The sequence below is a fragment of the Bison bison genome, unplaced genomic scaffold, assembly GCF_000754665.1.
Source record: "Bison bison bison isolate TAMUID 2011002044 unplaced genomic scaffold, Bison_UMD1.0 scf7180017864390, whole genome shotgun sequence".
Classification (NCBI taxonomy): domain Eukaryota; kingdom Metazoa; phylum Chordata; class Mammalia; order Artiodactyla; family Bovidae; genus Bison; species Bison bison.
In genome coordinates, this window is record NW_011494962.1 from 535,702 (window position 1) to 556,844 (window position 21,143).

General features: G+C 37.2%; 2 protein-coding genes across 4 annotated transcripts in view; one reads left to right on the top strand and one right to left on the bottom strand.

The window, feature by feature from the left end:
* Positions 1-3,813, top strand: part of KLRF2 (killer cell lectin-like receptor subfamily F, member 2) — a 17,767-nt gene extending 13,954 nt beyond the window's left edge. For 2 of the 3 annotated variants that reach the window (XM_010858612.1, XM_010858613.1), the window contains one exon: positions 1,918-2,424. In XM_010858612.1, the coding sequence (XP_010856914.1) occupies positions 1,918-2,035 (118 nt within the window). In that variant the 3' untranslated portion in view covers positions 2,036-2,424. Of the gene's footprint in view, positions 1-1,917; positions 2,425-2,923 lie in introns of those variants that run through there. The other variant, XM_010858614.1, reaches the window with a different exon arrangement.
* Positions 3,814-4,693: 880 nt separating this feature from the next.
* CLEC2A (C-type lectin domain family 2, member A) lies at positions 4,694-15,250 on the bottom strand. The gene is made up of 5 exons (XM_010858760.1): positions 15,112-15,250; positions 11,523-11,609; positions 9,273-9,448; positions 6,714-6,817; positions 4,694-4,808 (listed from the first exon to the last, which is right to left on the bottom strand). Exons 1-5 carry the CDS (start codon positions 15,248-15,250, stop codon positions 4,694-4,696), a joined length of 621 nt encoding a protein of 206 aa, XP_010857062.1.
* Between the last annotated feature and the right edge of the window lie 5,893 nt (positions 15,251-21,143).

The following is a 21,143-nucleotide window of genomic DNA, read 5'->3' on the forward strand; positions in this document are numbered from 1 at the left end:
TCACTGCAGATGGTGACTGCAGCCATGAAATTAAAAGACGCTTACTCCTTGGAAGGAAAGTTATGACCAACCTAGATAGCATATTGAAAAGCAGAGACATTACTTTGCCAACAAAGGTTCATCTAGTCAAGGCTATGGTTTTTCCTGTGGTCATGTATGGATGTGAGAGTTGGACTGTGAAAGAAGGCTGAGCGCCGAAGAATTGATGCTTTTGAACTGTGGTGTTGGAGAAGACTCTTGAGAGTCCCTTGGACTACAAGGAGATCCAACCAGTTCATTCTGAAGGAGATCAGCCCTGGGATTTCTTTGGAAGGAATGATGCTGGAGCTGAAACTCCAGTACTTTGGCCACCTCATGCGGAGTTGACTCATTGGAAAAGACTCTGATGCTGGGAGGGATTGGGGGCAAGAGCAGAAGGAGATGACAAAGGATGAGATGGCTGGATGGCATCACTGACTCCATGGACATGAATCTGAGTGAACTCCGGGAGTTGGTGATGGACAGGGAGGCCTGGCATGCTGTGATTCATGGGGTCGCAAAGAGTCGGACACGACTGAGCCACTGATCTGATCTGATTGCTATTCGCCACTCATTCTTGTCTTTCACAAACATTAAACTAAAATATGAAGTAGTATTCATTCTTTGGACCTGCTTTGATTGCAAACTTGACAAAATTTAGTTAGAAATAACTAGGCTCTTTTTTTATTCTTTTATTTGGAAAGCAGAATATTGTTATGGCAGCATCTCTCTCTCTCTCTCTCTCTCTTTTAATCCTGTAGCCAAAAGAGAAATTTATTGTAGAAGGAGAGTAGATAACTGAGTAACATATTTCATTTTAAAAGCTTTCATTTAATTATTTAAGGAAAAATGGTATGCAGATGGGGCTTCTCAGATGTCTCAGTGGTAAAGAATCCACTTGCCAATGCAGGAGTTGCAGGAGATGCCAGATAAATCCCTGAGTCAGAAAGATCCTCTGGAGAAGGGAATAGCAACCCATTCTAGTATTCTTGCCTGGAGAATACCATTGACAGAGGAACATGGCAGGCTACAGTCCATGGGGTTGCAAAAAGTTGGACACGACTGAGTGACTAACAAACACGCAATCAATGACTAGAAAAAATAGTTAAGGAAATAGCTCTCTCAAAAATTATTCTATTCACACCTATTCCTAACCCTATCATACCACTGAAGAATTAGCAGTTATTTAAACAGTTTTAACTTGAAAATATCCCTAGTTTCCAACTTCAAAACTCCTGAAACTCCCACTGGTATGTAGAATATCTGTCACCACATAACCTTTATCAAAAACTTTCATTTTAGCATTTAGCTGTCTCGAAAGGACATTATTTATGCTGCTATGTGAAAAATGAGTAGATGGAAAGTGACATGGAAATGGACTTTCAATCACAAGGCTATGACCAGGGAGAAAGAGAGGTAATGGTAGCTTGGGAGAGAAGTAAATGGATGTCAGGACTAATTTTGAGATGGGATGCCCAGGACTTGCTGATGCATGTAATTCGAGGGTTAAGAGGGCAGGAACAGTCAGGAATGCGCCTAGTCTTCAGACTTGCACTCCCATAGTATTGATACTCAAATAAGAGCCATCCCAGAAGGGAGAGGGTGTAGGATAAGCAAATCAAGAGTGCCTCACTGGCAACAAAAGAATCTATTCTAAAATCTTTTGTTGTTGTTGTTGTTATAATAATATAACAAATTTATTATAACAAATCTGTTGTTATTCTAAATCTTTTGTTGTCCCTGGCAACAAAAGAAGAGTCTTTTCTAAAATCTCTGCAACATTTTGACTGCTGGAAAAAAAAACAAAAAATTACCTGCACAACTTGGCTGGGGGAAACTTTAAGAAGTATAACCATTATTTTAAGATAAATGCTCTAAAGTCTGCCTTGTGTCTTCTAGTTTCTCGGTGATTGGACCCATTGATAACATGAGCTGTGCTGTCATAACAAGAAATCAGGTGTATTCCGAAGACTGTGACTCCAAATTTAATGGCATTTGCCAGAGAGATGCTGTCTGAACAACGAAAGCAAATCTGTGCATTTAAATAATTGGAAGAGAAATATATGGATGTTAACAGTGCCTATCTTTTTTTGGAATACAAACTTATTTTTTAATACAAACAAAAAATTTTCATGTATTCTGTACAGATACAACACTCCAAAATTAGAAAATGGAATAACTTATTTTTAAACTAGAAAACATAATTCCCTATTTTTTTATAATGCTATTAGAGATTATTATAAATTACTTTTAAATGTAGTAATTGTATTGTGGTTATGTTGTACGGACAGATAGGAAAACATTCACGATATTATGTCTAGAATTTGCTTAATTTATAAATGATACAAGATTGTTGTTGTTGTTCAGTCACCCAGTCGTGTCTGACTCTTCTTGACCCCGTGGACAGCAGCATGCCAGGCCTCCCTGTCCCTCACTATCTCCTGGAGTTTCCCCAAGTTCATGTCCATTGCATCAGTGATGCCATCCAGCCATCACATCCTCTGACACACTCTTCTCCTTTTGCCTTCAATCTTTCCTGGAATCAGGGTCTTTTTCAATGAATCAGCTGTTCACATCAGGTAACCAAAGTATTGGAGCTTCAGCTTCAGCATTAGTTCTTCCAGTGAGTATTCAGGGTTGATTTCCTTTAAGATTGACTGGTTACAAGATTGACAATGAGTTAATAACTTAAAACTTAATAATGAGTATATGCGACTTACTGTATTATTTTCTCTACTTTTAAATATGTTTGACAATTTCCTAACACAAAACAAAACATGTTTTTGTTGGGGAAGAATGTTGATTTCTGACTTCAGTCTTTGACATTCTTATTTATCCCTGTTGCTGCAGTGTCTAAAAAATATGAAATTTAATTTTCTAATCCTGCTTATTCTCTATTTCTTAGGTTCTAACTCTTCCTGTGCATTTGATGAAATAATAGACCAGTGCATAGATGTGGTTATACAACATTTTTTTTTCTTCGTGATGGGCTTTGTCCTTAATTACTTTCAGTTTTTATCAAAAAGAAATCAAACTTTCAACTGGTAATAAAGTACTCAGCCATTGTAATTATGAGTGGCTTTCTGAAGTAATATACAATCTTGTATTTAATGTGATTTTACAATTCATTTCCCTTTAATCAAATTTGCATTTAAACATTGTTATATTGAGAATTGTCTCACTCCCTTAGTTTTCTAACTGAAATTTTATACAAAGTACCTTATTTTTTCTCTCATTTATCCAAAACGCACTCATATTTCAAAGTAAATTCAACAGTTTGTGTGCCCTAAGTAGGTGAGGAGGTATGACATAACATCATCAGAAAGTTCTCTGTAGTTCATGCTGAGCCATCAGGAATTGATTCACCCTGATAGGTATGACTTAAAGGAAAACAAGGAGTGAATTACTTTAAACCATTAAGCAGTTAAAATTAATTTGTAATCATGAACCAACAGCAAAAATAAAACACATTATAAATCAAGCAAAATTTGAACTTAATCTGTGCCAAAATGTAATTTTGGCTAAATTTCATATTTTCAAGTTTTCTTGGTGACAAATGATGAATAGATACAATATGCCTGTGCTTGCTTACATGCTGATATTTTCCAAGTATTTGCATTCACATGTAGTGCCAGGAACAACATTTATGGGTGGGACTCACAAGAATCTCCTTTTCATTTATCAGAAAGTTTCATCTGAAACTAATTTAGGAGTGAGCCTCCATTGGCGGATTCATTTTGATTTGGCAAAGGTAATACAATTATGTAAAGTTAAAAAAAAAAAAAAAAGATATGGAAGAAAGATTAGTCTGTGTGTTTCTGTATGTTTATCCTGTAACCTAGACTCTTTCTTTTTCTCCAGCTTCTCCATCCTAAGTGTCTATGTATTCTCCTACACTCTCCTTCCTTCTTGTACTGAGAGGTTACAGTTACCTAGGCAGGAAGTTAACTCAAACAAATGTAACAAAGAAGGGCTTAATATAATTTTCCCCACACCCTACAGAGTTTGAATTTTATGACACATCTAGGGTTGCATCCTATCATATTTCCTTGTTCTTACTTGGAAAAGGGAAATATTTTTCAATAATCTATTCTCTATTAACTTTTAATGTTATTTTTCTAGTTTATCTTCTGTAATCTAAGCTTTGTAATTTTAATATAGAACTCTGATAATGTATCTGTGTCATACTTATAGAGTTAGGGTCCTTCCTTTCCCTTATTTGTAAGATATTATTTAAGTACATGTTTGTTCATAGATGACTCTCTTGTAACATTTATTTAAACCAAAGTTGCTATGGTTAGTGGTTTGTAATATTTACACATATTAAGCACATATATTTCTCTAACTTTTAAGCAGTAGGTCTTGGCTGACCTATCAATATAAATCCCTTTAAATTTATCGTAACTACTAATGCAGTAAATGTCATCTAATTGTATACTGTAACTTTGTTTGGTCCTATTTAACAGAAGTTTCCTGACTTGTGCTCATGATGGGCAATTATGTGCCTTGAATTAATAAGATTCTATATATAATCATTCATTCATTCAATAACTTTAAGTTCCTTTAATTCTTGAAAAATTTTATTGTATGCCAGAAACTAACATTTGTAAACCAACTACACTTCGATTAAAAAAAAAAAAACTTACAAAATTCTTTATTGATTTCTCAATTTATTCTATGTTTTAGATATTGGTTTGCTGCAAATCCACTTGATATCAACAAATCCCCTGGAACTGTGGACTCCATCAGAATTCAAAAAAGCAAAGGGTCCATTCCCACTGATTTCAAACCTGAAAAGAAACAATAAAAATCAGTTTGGGACCATTTTCAGCTATAATCAAAAATATAATTAAGAATAGAGCAATTTGAAGCATTTTATACAAAACACTGAGCTTTACTCACCTATCACAATACTCTACTCCCCAAATATCTGTTTTTTTTAAAGCAATGTAGGTATTTAATATTACTATTATTATTAGCATAATCTGTCAACTTATTTAGGGCAATAGGTAGAAAGACAGAGATACAAATAGACAAAGAGAAATAATAGATATAAATAAAAGCTTATATCTATCTCCATTTATCTAACTTTATCTAACTATATTTATTTCTTTCGAGAGAGAGAAAGTGTTTCTAAATCAAGTGATATATGGAATTTTTTAAAAGCAGTTCCCTAGCATATTACCTGGTATATTTTTAGCCAATGTGCAGTTTTGAAAGTAAGAAACAAGATTTATATTCATTTGGCACTTTTGAAATATACTGATATGGAAACCAAGGAGACTAATTATAATAATTTTTATCAATTTGCATCACCAATTCAATGGACATGAACTTAGGCAAACTCCGGGAGATGGTGAGGGACGGAGAAGCCTGGCATGCTGCAGTCTATGGAGTCAAGAAGAGTCAGACATGACTTGGCAACTGAACAACAACAAAAGCAATATTATTTATTTATATAACTATTTCTTGAGGGAATGTTGTTTCCTGACTTTGTATCCATGTCTTCCTGCCTTAATATTATTAATTGCTAGATAGAAAAATGGAAACCAATTTAGAACTATGGAAAGATGAAAGATTATACTCATTGCATAAAAAGAAAAAGATTGATTATCAACTAAGCAAATTGATAAAATTTATTTACAGTGAGTTGGCTGTTCATATCAGGTGGCCAAACTACTGGAGCTTCAGCTCCAGCATCAGGCTTTCCAATGAGTATTCATGGTTGATTTCTTTTAAAACTGACTGGTTTGATGTCCTTGTTGTCCAAGGGACTCCCAAGAGTTTTATCCAGCACCACAATTTGAAAGCATCAATTCTTCTGTGCTCTGCCTTCTTTAAGGTCCAGTTCTCACATCCATACATGTCCACTGGAAAGATCATAGCCTTTACTACACAGGTCTTTGTCAGCAAATTGATGTCTTCTCTTTTTAACATACTGTCCAAATTCATCATAGTTTTCCTGCCAAGAGGCAATCTTCTTCTAATTTCATGGCTGCAGTCACCATCCACTGTGATTTTAGAGCCCGAGAAGAAGAAATCTGTCACTGCTCCCACCTTTTCCCCTTCTATTTTCCATGGAGTGATGGGACCAGATGCCATGATCTTAGTTTTTTCTAATACTGAGTTTTAAGCCAGCTTTTTCACTCTCCTCCTTCACCCTCAACAAGAGGTTCTTTAGTTCTTCTTTGCTTTCTGCCATTAAAGTGGTATCATCCACATATCTGAGGTTGCTGATATTCCTCCAAGAAATCTTGGAGAGTTAAAGACTTTTAACTTGGAAATATGGTTATTTCCATATGGTCTCTAACACTTTAAAGAAAAAAAAAAGAGATCTTACAAAAATTTTAAAAGGACAATACATGTGCTTTGACTTTGAATTTGCAGAAGAGTTGAATTTCAGTTAGCAATAGGAGGGTTTATTAGCAAGAGCTTGACAATAAAAATAAAATGAAACAAGGAACAAAAATTAAAATGGAAAATTTCACTGCATGCCATATAACAAAATTAGAAGGAAGGTGGGTTGGTCTAGGGTATGTTTCAATCTAAGAAGACACATGTCACAGGGTAGAAACTGAGAAAGACAATTACACATAGAAAACAGGGAGACTTATTTACAATAATGCAACTCAAACTGATTTAAAGTTTTTATACAGCACCAGAATAGAACCTTTCCTAGTAAATTTGAAACTCACCCAGCATTGAATGTAGTGCCATTTGTCCATTTCCAAGACTCTCCTAGTTTTCTGCTTAATCCAATCCAGTACATAGAAGTTCCTGCATGCTTCTTCAAAAATTTCTTTCACACAAATCAGAGAATTATCCATTACTCGATATTTTATAGCATATAGCTAACATACTTCTCACTGGAACATCCCATTTTATGATTTACATCCTAATTTGTGTGCCCTAATGCTTCCATAGCAACAAACAACACAGATGGTGATGTTCAGGTTAGCTTTATGAGAATAATTTTCACTTTGCTCTTTTACTTCTTAAATATATCTAAGTAGTAGAGTGACTTCTAACAAGTCATCAAAGCTCTTTGAGCTACTATGTCTTGAATTACCATTAAGGATAACTTCTCTCTCTCAAATGAGAAACTGATGAAAAAATCATATTTGACTTCCTTTCCTACAAGTTCTACTGCATAAAACACCAGTATGTTTCTCACAGAGTAAAGGACAGAGACTCTAAACTGACAGGATGTTATGTCTGGCTGACAAATTCAGGAGCTGAGTATTTCTATAAGAACAGGCATATCATGTTTCTTAAGGGTGGCAGAAGACTAACACATATCTTATTCTGTGCACAGATCTTCTCTCCCCAATTATAGAGAGGTGAGGGTGTTTAAAGGAAAGTATAAGTACTGTTAAAATAGGAAAACTCAGAAACTACTTTGAATAGATACCAGTGGCTACTGCTGCTGAAGCTGAAGCTCCAATACTTTGGCCACTTGATGAAAAGACATAACTCATTGGAAAAGACTCTGATGCTGGGCAAGTTTGAAGGCAAAAGAAAAGGGGGCGCCAGAGGATGAGGTGGTGAGATAGCATTATCCACTCAGTGGACATGAATTCGAGCAAACTCTGGGAGATAGTGGAGGACAGAGGAGTCTGGTGTACTATAGTCCATGGAGTTGCAAAAAGTCAGACATGACTTAGTGACTGAATAACAACAGATACCAGAATAATAATGTCATTGCTGTATGATTTCACTTATATGTGGAATCTAAACAACAAAACAAATGATCAAACACAAGAAGACAGAAACAGAGTCTCAGATACAGAAAACAAATAGGTGGTTGTCAGTGGAGAGATGGGTGCGGAGAGAAAAGAAATAGTTGAAAGAGCTTTGAACTTCCAGTTGCAAAATAATGAGTCATGGGTATGAAATGTACAAAGTGGGGAATATAATCTATAAATGCTTGATAGCATCTGGGGATATATATCATATGGTGACATATCATAAGTAGAATTATCCTGGTGGTCATTTTGAAAAGTCTTGAAATATCAAATCACTATTGTGTGTAACAGGAACTAACATATGTTACAGGTCAATTAAACTTCAAAAACAAACAAATGAAAAAACTCATAGAAAAAGAGATGGGATTTGTGGTTACTAGAGGTGGGGTGGGAGGAGGGGGGAATGGATGAAGGTGGTCAAAAGGTAAAAACTTCCAGATACAAATAAGTGCTAGGAATGTCATGTACAACATGATACATATAATTAACATATTGTATGTTATGTATAGAATTTGTTGAGAGAGAGATGCTCAGAGTTCTCAACACAAGAAAAAAACTATTTTCTATTTCTTTAATTTTATATCTAGAGGAGATGATGGATGTTCACTAAATTTATTGTGATAATCATTTCATGATGGGTGTATGTAAGTCAAATCATTATGCTCTATACCTTAAACTTATACAATTATATCTCAGTAAAACTAGAAGAGACAATGTAATTTCCATTGCACATTGTCTCCTATAATCAGAAATCTAATTTCTGGGAGAATATGATTTCTTCTAATAAAATATATTCCACAGTCTCTCCTACTGATTCCTTGCTACTGAACCACAAACCTATAGTTTTTCTTCATAAATAAACAAACTGCTCCACCAAACATTTGCCTTTCAACATAGAGATCAAACATATGGATACCAAGGTGGGAAGAGGAGAGGAGGAATGAATTGGAAAATTGGGATTGACATATACACACTTTTGATAATATGCATATAATAGATAGCTTATGTGAACCTCAGAATCAGTGCTCTGTGGTGACCTAAATGGGAAGAAAATTTTTTTAAAAAGGGGATATATGTATACATATAGCCTATTCAATTTGCTGTACTGTAGAAACTAATACAACATTATAAAGCAATTATACTACAATAAAAGCTAATTAAAAATAAGTAATTTGTATTTCCATCTCATGTGAATTGCTTTCTTTCACTTTGATGTTCCAAACCCTTACTCCTTTCTTCTTCTCTCAGATGACATATAAGCCTCAATTGCCTAACTTGTCCATGAGAGTCATTTCTTATAAAGCCCTCATATGTACATAATTAATTTGGTTTTCTCCTGTTAATCTGTCTCATGTCAGTTGAATTCTTAGATCAGCCAGAAGAACATAGAAGGGTAGGGGAATTTTTTCCCCTCTCTGACATAATCATGAAGTATTAGCTTTTATCATTTTTTTTCCCTTTGTACAAAATTTAGCTTTGAAATAATTGAAAACTTTTCCCTTTTCTTACCATATCCTCTGGTGTATCAATCTGAGCAAGTTCTGATCCCTGTGAATTGCAAAATCTTTTACTGGCTGTCCAATTTCTGGTATCATCCGAAAAATAGAAGCACTTCCTTCTTACACCAATCCACTCCTCTGAACATTCCATAGCTTTGGCACTTTCTGAAGATATCAAACATAATACTGAAAAAAAAAAAAGAAAGAAATGAATAAAAACAATTACAAAGTGTTTGTACTCATTCTGGTGAATCAATTTTATTTTTCACTACCATGGTTTGAAACCTGAAAACTAGCTTCACTCATGGAATGATGGATGAATTCAATTCCTCTGTTGTCCATAACGAAGACCATTTAGTGGTTGAGAAGTCTAGACTTTATTTTATTTTCCTGGCTTCTATTTTGAGAAGTGGAACTGCAAATCTCTCATGGTCTATATTGACATCCTACCAAAAATTATGCTGCAGATTTAGCAACCAAGGAAGAGACATAAATATAATATAGTGTCAAGGACCAATGTAAGAAATAAAGGCTTATTTTTACCTCAAAGAAATGTAAAGGTTAAAGACAGGAGAGGACATATGAGCTAAGGAAGTGAAATTCATCATAAAGGACAATGAATCATTGAAATCTGAATTAATCAAATATTGGTTCTATGTAACCAATATTTAGTGCCAAAGAAGCTGGAATAATGATGACTTTATTTCTCTGTACGTTGTTTTGAGAATTTACTGTTTCTGGATTTTAGTGAGGTGCTGAGTAATTAGGTTAGATAAAGTCCTGGCCCTCCAAATGTTTAAAGCTAATTAACGGGTACAGTGTCAAGTAAACATTTAAATGTAGAGCCAACTCCTAACTCCTGACTTTTTCTCTTCTGTAATACTCAGAACTGGATCCAGACTACCACAAACAGGTAATAAAATACATCGTTTCAATTTTACCTTTTTAGTGAATAAATGAATGAAAATATGTCTTAGAGAAACTCTTCCCTCTAAATATTTAATTTACAGATGTTTAAATATAATTAGTATTGTGCTCTCAGAACTTTATAATGACAGAAGAGCCTATAAGCAGGAATAATATCAGAACTTTTGTGAATGACAAAAAGAAAGAAAGAAAACGAGACTCAAGAATGTTAACTGTTAATTTAATTTCAGAGCTAAATTCAGCAAAACTTGCAGATGGAAAATCAAATTCTGGAGACTATTAGGCTACAAGTCATAAATTAAAATCTACCTTTGGGTATTTTTCACAAAATAGACCCATGATATCCAGAAAAAAAATGTAAACTTCTTCATCTTTGAAAATTTACTCCAACAGAGAAAATCTTGAAGTAAATCCCTAGTTCCATATTTTCCTTTTTTCTTTTAACATAATAGATATAAGCAAATATTTTCATAGAGCAACTATTAGTAATATAACTCACTCTTGATCCAAAAGAAATTAAAGAAATAGTGCAATTATGGAGACAGTGTTGTATGGTAGTTAAAATATCAGAAATTAGAGAACTGGAATTTAGCCAACAGAAAAGAATCTCAATTCTGGTTGGCCCTGGAATTTATTATTTGTAAAAAGCGACTAACTCACTCTGATTGCTATTTCTTTGGGTGTGAATGGATTTTGTAACTATTTCATAGTCTTGTGTAGATTAAATATAAAAAATATAATAATAAATATAGTATATTTAACATTATTAAATTATTAATTAATAAATTATTAAATTATTATTTATTAGTTCACACAAAATACTCTCAATTAAACAGTTATTGCTGTTGCTGTCTGAGGGTTATCTGAGAATTTATGATTATTTTATTCAAAGATCAAGAACTCTTACGAAGTCAAGAAGATGACTAAGTTCTCAGAGTATTTTTAAGAGAGGCAAGGAAGGTGGTATATGTGTGCTCAGTCGCCTCAGTCATGTCTGATTCTTTGTGACCCCAAAGAACCGTACATAGTCAGCTTTCTCTGTTCATGGGATTTTCCCAGCAAGAATACTGCAGTGGGCAGCCATGTCCTCCTCCAGAGGATCTTCCCGACCCAGGGATCAAACCTGCGTCTCCTGCATTGTAGGCATATTCTTTACAGTGGAACTACTGGAAAGCCCCAAGGAAGGTGGCAAAAGCTGCCAAGCTAGTAGGAACCTGAGGTTGTCTCTACAGTCCTTTTATTACTGCAGAGTTGAGAGATTTGGGACTAAGCATGAGGTATAAATGCATAGCCTGCTGCATAAAGAACCAAAGAAAATTCACAAGTCACCCACCTGTTACTACTACAAGGACAGCTATAAAAATCAGGGCAAGTATAAGAAATTTATTTTCCTTACACCAGTCTTTTTTCAACTTGCAAACTGTAAAATGAAAAAAAAATTATTGTAAAATTTCCAGAGAAATTCTGACTGGGAACTGATTATTCATTTATTCCTCTGCCATAATAATCAATCAAGAAACTCTCACTAAAAGCATCTACATTTTAAATTAATAAAGGATATACTGGCCTTACAAAGTACTAATACAAGGAAGATAAGCCCCAGTGACTGCTGTAACTGCTCAGATTGGCAGTGGGGAGTGAGGAGAGTACTTAGATTTGATGGAAGGAAGAAAGAAAAACAAGGTTATCCCTAAGATGGAAATAGTGTGAATGAAAGATTAGAATCAAGAAAGCATCATAATCAACAAAAGGGCTATAATCAGACAAATGGCTACAAAGGAAATATGAATCAACCAAAACAAAGATAGGGAAGAAAAGAAAGTCATAAGTATGTATGACAGAAGAATTGAAATGTAAGATAAATTGTTTGTTTTTTTTTTTAATTTGGTAAGCAACAGAGGGCAGAAGTTTAATTTCTTTGAGCAAAAGCATGTTAAGCTAAAAACAGCAATTTGTACTGAGCAGAATAAATTACAAAGGAGAAGGAATTTAGCACTTGTGGAAATGTTAGGACATTAGGAACAAACAGTAATAATTCTATTAATGACTAAGATCGCCATGTCTGACACATTATTCAGTTCAGTCATTCAATCATGTCTGACTCTTTGTGACCCCATGGACTGCAACACATCAGGCTTCCTTGCCCATCACCAACTCCCAGAGCTTTCTCAAACTCATGTCCATTGAGTCGGTGACTCCATCCAACCATTTCATCCTCTGTCATACCATTAGCAGATATAAAAACAATCTGGGAAGATTGTGTACACACAGGCACACACACATTTAATACCAGAAAAAGAAAAAATTTGAAGAAAAAAATAAAAAAGATGTCATACACTCTGTCTCTATTCAGAGTTGTATCACAGACTTAGTTGTTGAAAGTGAAGTTTTTAGGTTTTGTAGGGGAGGCAAAACTTTAACTATACACATCTTGGGTTTTCAGCTGGCTTTTTTTTTTTTTTAAACAAAAAGACAGATTAATAAGAGAAAAACAATTTATTAATGACTGTGGTGCACACCACTTGGGAAAAACCTAAATGAAGAATAATTAAAAGCAATAGCTTAGAACCCCAGCTAATGGAGCATCTTCCACAAAGGACAATACATTTCTAGAAAAAATGAGAGGACAGAAAAAGCAGTTTTTGACTTTTAAGAGTGGCCAACTGTGAGAAGGCAAATATTTAGGGAGAAATTAATAGAGTAATTGAGAGAATTTGTATCCTGTCTTTGGGCAGAAACAAAGGCAGGCACAATGAATTTTCCCTGCTGTTTATTGGTTTCTACATGCCTTCAACTCAAAGTCATTTTTATATCAAAAGGCAAATTTTGAGGTGACATGTTCCGGTTTCCTTCAGTTTCATTATCACAATAAAAAGGGTAAAGGATTCTAATGGAAGAGATGTATCTGCAATGATTTCAGACAGTATGATTACATAAAAAGAAACACCAACAGAATCAACTTTTATTTCCTTTAATTTTCTTGTATCACTGACAACAGCTAGAGCTCTACTAGGTTGAAGGGTACAAAAGAGTGAGCACCTTTTCTTGTTCTTAATCGTAAATCTATAACATTTCATTACTGAACATCATAAAAATGCTGCATAAACTTAACATATAAAAGAGAGATGGGTGAAGATGTCGGAGTAGGAACACCCTGGGGTCACCTCAACTTACAGGCACATCAAAATCACAGCTACCTGCTGAACAACCATCAATGAAAAAGACTGAAACCTACCAGAAAATATCTTCTATAACTAAGGATATAAATAAAGAGCCATAAAGAGATGGGTAAGAGGGGTGAACTCACAGTTTAGTCAAGTCCCGTATGCCCCATGCGGGTGATTCACAAACTGGAGAGTAATTATATTGTAGAGGTTCTCCCACAGATGTGAGAGTTCCTTAGGCTCCTCAGATCCCTCAGCCTAGGGATTCCGCACCTGAAGGATGGGCACACAGGGCATTTGGCTCTGAAGTTCAGCGGGGTTTAATTTTAGGAGTCTCATAGGACTGGGGAAATAGAACCGTCACTCTTAAAGGGCACATGTTGGGGGCCGGCATGAGGCACTCGGCCCATGGCAAAGGTCATGAGGAAGGAGGCTCGACATACGCAAAGGCGGGATCGAGCCTCAGGAGTTCCCCTGGAAATTCTCGAGCATCTACCCCCATAACCAGAGCCTGCCTACTTTACTACTTTGTGCTCTACCCTACACCTCTGACTTTACGGGGGGCTGTCCCCCATCACCTCTTTCGGAGAAGGAGTTAACTTAGAGCTCCAGTTAATAATAATTCCTGGGCGTGGCAGGAGTGTTTCAACTTACAAACTCCTCTGAAGGTTCTCTAGCCTGCCTGACAGGCTTGTCCGGCCACATGTGATTGCTCACAGCCTCCCAACCGTGAGAGGCACGAGATGCTTTAAATCTTCTAAAAACAGGTTCCTTAGAAAACCATTAGTATAAGTATAGTGGGCTTATTAGAAATTGTATTGGTGAAGGGTTTTTCATTTGTTGAGCCAATGTTTGTTGCTAAGACTCCACATCCCCTGCCCTTACACACATTAATGAATATATAGAAGAAATAAGTATTAACCTTTGATATAAATCACATTAGACCTTAGGCTAAGTAAATTCTTTCCTTAACCAAAACCCACTACACCCTCACCCTGTAGGAATGTAACTTTATTTGGGTGGTGTCTGTTTTAAGAATAATCACCCTTGGAGAAAAAAGTGTTCTGGTTGCCTGACCACTGTCACAAGGAGAGGGTCATAAATTGTCAGCAGGCCCCCCTGGTCAGAAGATGATGTAACACCTCTAAGACCTCTGTATACATTTGTATGAAGCACTTGACTTTAATAAAAGTCAGGACTGCTGTCCCCAGGTGACTTTTGTATAACATCTCAGTGTATAAAAACAGACTCTGGAAAATAAAGAATTGGGATCAGTTCCTCAAAATACTGGTCTCCCCATGTCTCTCTCTTTCTCTCAAACTCTGGCTGAGTCTCCATCTGGAGCGTGGAACCCGCCATGCTTACTAATTATGCCTGGGCTTCTAAGATCCGACCGGGGAGGCCTCAGTGTTTACTCTCCTTCTCCTCTCCTTCGGGAGAATGGAAGGACGCCTGCAGCCTACGTAAGTGGTGCAAGCTTCTTGTCTTGAAGTTTTATTGGTCTCCCACGTAAATCAAGCTACTCAGCCTCTTTTCTCCACTGAATTTTCCTACTGAGCTATCCACATTCTATTACTCTTTACATCTCTAATTAATGTATAATTGAAGCTATTGTATCCTGATCCTTGCGGAAGCCATCTCCCCTTTGAATACCCTGAATCAGCCGGGGCTAGACCCCGGCAGGCACACACAGAATCTCACACACTTCAGGACCCAGGGCAAAAGCAGAAATTTGATAGGAGCTTGAGCCAGACCCACCTGCTTCTCTTGGAGCATCTCCTGTAGAGGCTGGGAGGGCCTGCATCTCATCGTGGAGACATGGACACTGGTGGAAGCAAACGGCTTCCACACTGGGAGCTTCTTCTGGCAGGTAAATGCTGGTGTAGGACGAAGTCATCCTGGAATCTTCCTTCTAGCTCTTTGGCACCAAGACCTGACCTTGCTCAATAGAAAGTAGATGCCAGTAATGGCAGGCTTCAGGTCACACCCCTTGCTCGGTGGGGCCACCCAGCCCCACCCACAGAAGACAGGCCATAGGCTGCATAAAGTTCTTCCGAGCCCACAGTAGCCTATGGCCATGGTTGGCCCACAGGAGGGCCCCAGGACCCAGGTTCACCTACCAGTGATCTTGCTGTCCAAGGAGCCCACTCTGGACCCTGAGTCAGCCTTACCCACTAGGAAGCAAACACCAGAGGTGAGAAAATGATAGTCAGACAGCCTGTAAAATCAGCCTGTTCACAGCAGGCCAGACCATGCCCTGGGATCAGCTTAACCTCAGCCCTCACCACTAGCAGGCCAACACAAGCTTTAGGACACCCTAGGCCAGACCGTGTACCCAATCATGACAGGAACCAGCACCCCCTCACCAGCAGCCTGACACCAGATCTGGGATCCCTGGGCCCTGCAATCAGACTCCAGGGCTGCTCTACCTGAAGGCAGTTCTTCACTAACCCCAGGACCTGGTTTCACCCACTAGAGGGCAGGCAACAACCTCAGGGTCTTCTGGATCTTGACACAAAAAAGGACACAAGGACTTCCCTGGTGGCCCAGTGGTTAAGAACCGCCTTGCATCAGCGTCACTTTTGCTGTCTTGTACACAGGGTTATTGTTATCATCTTTCTAAATTCCATATATATGCGTTAGTATACTGTATTGGTGTTTTTCCTTCTGGCTTACTTCATTCTGTATAATAGGCTCCAGTTTCATCCACCTCATTAGAACTGATTCAAATGGACTCTGTGGGAGAGGGAGAGGGTGGGAAGACTTGGGAGAATGGCATTGAAACATGTAAAATATCATGTATGAAACGAGATGCCAGTCCAGGTTCAATGCACGATACTGGATGCTTGGGGCTAGTGCACTGGGATGATCCAGAGGGATGGTATGGGGAGGGAGGAGGGAGGAGGGTTCAGGATGGGGAGCACATGTATACCTGTGATGGATTCATTTTGATATTTGGCAAAACTAATACAATTATGTAAAGTTTAAAAATAAAATAAAATTAAAATTACAAAAAAAAAAAAAAGAACCGCCTTGCGATGCAGGGGACGTGGATTTGACTCCTGGTCAGGGAGCTAAGACCTCACATGCCATGGAGCTAAGACCTCACATGCCATGGAGCTAAGACCTCACATGCCATGGAGCAACTAAGCTCACACTCCACAACTAGACAATTCATGTACTACAAAGATCCCACAAAAGACAACAAGATTCTGCCTGCTGCAACTAAGACCTGATGCAAAATTATGACAAAATTAATTAATTTGAAAAAAGAAGAAGCAGATTCACAGATAGGAAACACACTATTGGTTACCAGTGGTGAAAGGGAACCTCTAATGATGTGAATGTAGACATATTAATAAAGCTTCTGACTCTCACTTTTTTGCATTTATTACTGTAATCTATTTGTACCTTTCTATCTGTCATGTACACACCCATCTATCCATCCATCTGTCCATTCACATGCACACCCAAAACACAGGTGTGTGTAAACATGTGTGTAGTTACCCTTTACCAAGAATTCAGTGTTTATCTGGCAATGAAATAAAATGTCTTCATAGATTCTGTCCTATTTATTCCTTATAACAATAGCTAGAACACAGGATTAATTATCTTCATATTATAAATGCAGAAACAAATGCTCAGAGAGATAATATTTAAGGTCATCTAAGGTCACTTTCGGAGAAGGCAATGGCACCCCACTCCAGTACTCTTGCCTGGAAAATCCCATGGATGGAAGAGCCTGGTAGGCTGCAGTCCATGGGGTCGCTAAGAGTCAGACACGACTGAGCGACTTCACTTTCACTTTTCACTTTCATGCATTGGAAAAGGAAATGGCAACCCACTCCAGTGTTCTTGCCTGGAGAATCCCAGGGACGGGGGAGCCTGGTGGGCTGCTGTCTCAGGGGTCGCACAGAGTCAGACATGACTGAAGTGACTTAGCAGCAGCAGCAGCAGCAAGGTCAGCTTAAAATTATAAAAAGCACTTATGTACACTCAATATTTTTTGTCCTTTTGCTCTCGAGCTCTTTTCCTGTCCCACTTCTTTTGTATTCTTCTCGTTTGAATTTAATTTCTGCGAGTTCATAGCTTAGAGAACATTCCATGAGGAAATGCTGGAAACTCTTTTGGAGATCTAAGGCTACTCTATGCATATGTGTAAGCATTTTATCCACTTTTAAATGAATCATGAGTGACATTATATCCATTCACTAAAGAAAGACACTTCTAGTTAAAATTTGTCAAAATTGAGATAGACAGCCTTGAAAGGCAGAAATATTCTCATCACTGAAGGTCTTCTAATACAGGCTGCTAGGAATGCTGTAGTTGGGAATACCACATTAGACAAGAAGTTTTGTTAAGTGACTGCTGAAGTCTCTTTAACTTTTAAGATGATCAGATTTATTTATTAAGAGAGTTATCGAGTAGCCAGCATTGGAATTTTTATCAGTGGTTTCAATTGTTATCTGCAATTTATATCAAACGTTTAATTTTTCCCTTTACTGTCTTTATCTTGAAGTTTTATAGGTTGCCTATTCCAGTCCTTTGGCACACAATTCACTCATTTTGTCTAACATAAACCCTATGAATTGTTGTGCCTGGTGGGGTTTTGTTTTGTTCTGTTTTTGTGCCTTGCTGTTGTCACTTGTTTGTTCGTATTTCAGGCACTAACTACAACTTTGTTAGGTTCATTCGATCCTTATACTTCTTTAAAAGCACTTTTAGGTCTCATTATGCATCCTTAAGCCACCTTCAGACTTTCTCTACTTCTATTTCTTTTTTTTTTTTAATTGGAATATAATTGGAGTACAACGTTACATTAGTTTCTGCTGTACAATATCATGAATCAGTCAAATATAAACATATATCGTCTCCCTCTTGAGACTCCCTCCTACCCTCCTCTTTACTTCTATTTATATTTTCCATGATTTTAAGGTGGTAAGGAGGAAACAACAGAAGCTGCTAGATGCCTAATGATTCTTGACGTCAACCAGAGTTAAGATCAGTCATTTAAAAACACCTTCATTCACTTTAGCCAGACATTAGCTATTTCTACCCATTCTCAGGCTGTGCCAGTTGAATCGGGGGAAAAATATCTTGATTACAGGATGGGGCAAAACTGTAGTAAACAACCTCTTTCATTTCTGTAAAAGCACATTTAAAAAATCTTTTGTATTGGAATATAATACGCATGCCACAAAATTCAACTCCGAGTATCTTTATATACACACGAGCTTATGTATGCCCTCTCTTGCAGATATAAAACTCTGCATATTCTCCCAAACCTTCTGCTACTTTGCAGCAGTACTTTCACCCCTACCATACCTCACTTCCTTTAGCAGTTTTCCTCCCAAGTAAGAAAGTTAGCATTTTGAGGCTGTCTTGTATTTGATTTTTATTTCTCTTCCTTTTATTCTCATTCATTCTATGCAACTTAACTGTCATGTGTATCCAGTTGTCATGCCTGTCAATATATAGCTCCAGAATAATAATAGAAAAGGTGGTAAATTAATCCAGATCAATAGGAGGAAACCAAGATCCTTGTATACATCACTTATAAAAAAAACACTGAGCTTGACTAACAAGATAGAATTGAAACAACTGATGATCAAAATAGGCTCTTGCAATCCAAATAAACTTTCACTACTGGTTTAAATCAAATATAAATGTAGACAAACTTGTTAGTTCAGAAAAGAAATCAGAAAATTGACTCATCCACAGGCAAGGAACATCATGAAATGAGTGACAACTTTTTGTTCTCTAACAAGAAAAACATCTTGAGTGGAGCACATAGAAAGTAGTATTTATCTTGTATAGCACTTCACGCTATTTTTGAAGTGGTCTCTCACTTTTCATTTTTATAGAAAACCTATACACCAATCATTAATAATAATTATACACAGACATTGTCTGTATAGATTCAAACACATTTATTATTTGTGTGACTTTGAGCAAGTTACCTAAATGCTCTTTCTCAGTTGTCTGTTTTGTAAAATTGAGAGGAAAATTGTACTAATCTTGTAAAAATGATACAGCAATCAGATGAGACACTATATGGACAAAGCTCAGAATGTTCATACCTGGCATTTATGTCAAACATATTTCTCTCTCTCTCCTATCTATCTGTACACATATATTTTGGTATATTTTGTGTTACTTTGGAATCTGCTTTTGAACCCCAGCATTTATGTGACCTAAAATAAAGCAATTCTTTGTGAATAATTTTATGTATGAAGCTATATTATGTTTAAAGAAAGTTACATCTTTATGTCCTTTGTTAGATCACTGATTCACTTTTGTTGGTGGTCAGCATTACTCTCTAGGTTTTAATGTATTGAAATACCTGCAATTATGACAACCAAAAATCTGTGCATACCTTTTATTTGCTTTGTAGAGCCAGTACTCTGTTCATTTCTGTGGAATTGAGAAGCTTATATACAAGGACCAATGACCATCCCCTAAGTTTTACTCAATCTTGCTAGAGGCTTGGGTAACTTCACTGTGGTTGGTCCATGTCTGGTGAATTTTTGGAAGCAGCCACTTATGGAATTGGATCAATCTGATTCTAATTTTGGGTTTAAATTGCTATTTTTTTGACTTCTGGAAAGTTATATGAACTCTTTTCATGGTGTTATTTCACTGCTCCTGTAGAAAAACATCAGATCAGATCAGACGCTCAGTCGTGTCCAACTCTTCGCAACCCCATGAATCGCAGCATGCCAGGCCTCCCTGTCCATCACCAATTCCCGGAGTTCACTCAGACTCATGTCCATCGAGTCGGTGATGCCATCCAGCCATCTCATCCTCTGTCGTTCCCTTCTCCTCCTACCCCCAATCCCTCCCAGCATCAGAGTCTTCTCCAATGAGTCAACTCTTCACATGAGGTGGCCAAAGTACTGGAGTTTCAGCTTCAGCATCATTCCTTCCATAGAAATTCCAGGGCTGATCTCCTTTAGAATGGACTGGAGGATCTTCTTGCAGTCCAAGGGACTCTCAAGAGTCTTCTCCAACACCACAGTTCAAAAGCATCAATTCTTCGGCGCTCAGCCTTCTTCACAGTCCAACTCTCACATCCATACATGACCACAGGAAAAACCATAGCCTTGACTAGACGAACCTTTGTTGGCAAAGTAATGTCTCTGCTTTGAATATGCTATCCAGGTTGGTCATAAGTTTCCTTCCAAGGAGTAAGCATCTTTTAATTTCATGGCTGCAGTCACCATCTGCAGTGATTTGGAAGCCCAGAAAAATAAAGTCTAACACTGTTTCCACTGATTCCTCATCTATTTACCGTGAATTGATGGGACTGGATGCCATGATCTTCGTTTTCAGAATGTTGAGCTTTAAGCCAACTTTTTCACTCTCCACTTTCACCTTCATCAAGAGGCTTTTGAGTTCCTCTTCACTTTCTGCCATAAGGGTGGTGTCATCTGCATATCTGAGATCATTGATATTTCTCCTGGCAATCTTGATTCCAGCTTGTGTTTCTTCCAGTCCAGCATTTCTCATGATGTACTCTGCATAGAAGTTAATAAACAGGATGACAATATACAGCCTTGACATACTCCTTTTCCTATTTGGAACCAGTCTGTTGTTCCATGTCCAGTTCTAACTGTTGCTTCCTGACCTGCATACGAATTTCTCAAGAGGCAGATCAGGTGGTCTGGTATTCCCATCTCTTTCAGAATTTTCCACAGTTTATTGTGATCCACACAGTCAAAGGCTTTGGCATAGTCAATAAAGCAGAAATAGATGTTTTTCTGGAACTCTCTTGCTTTTTCCATGATCCA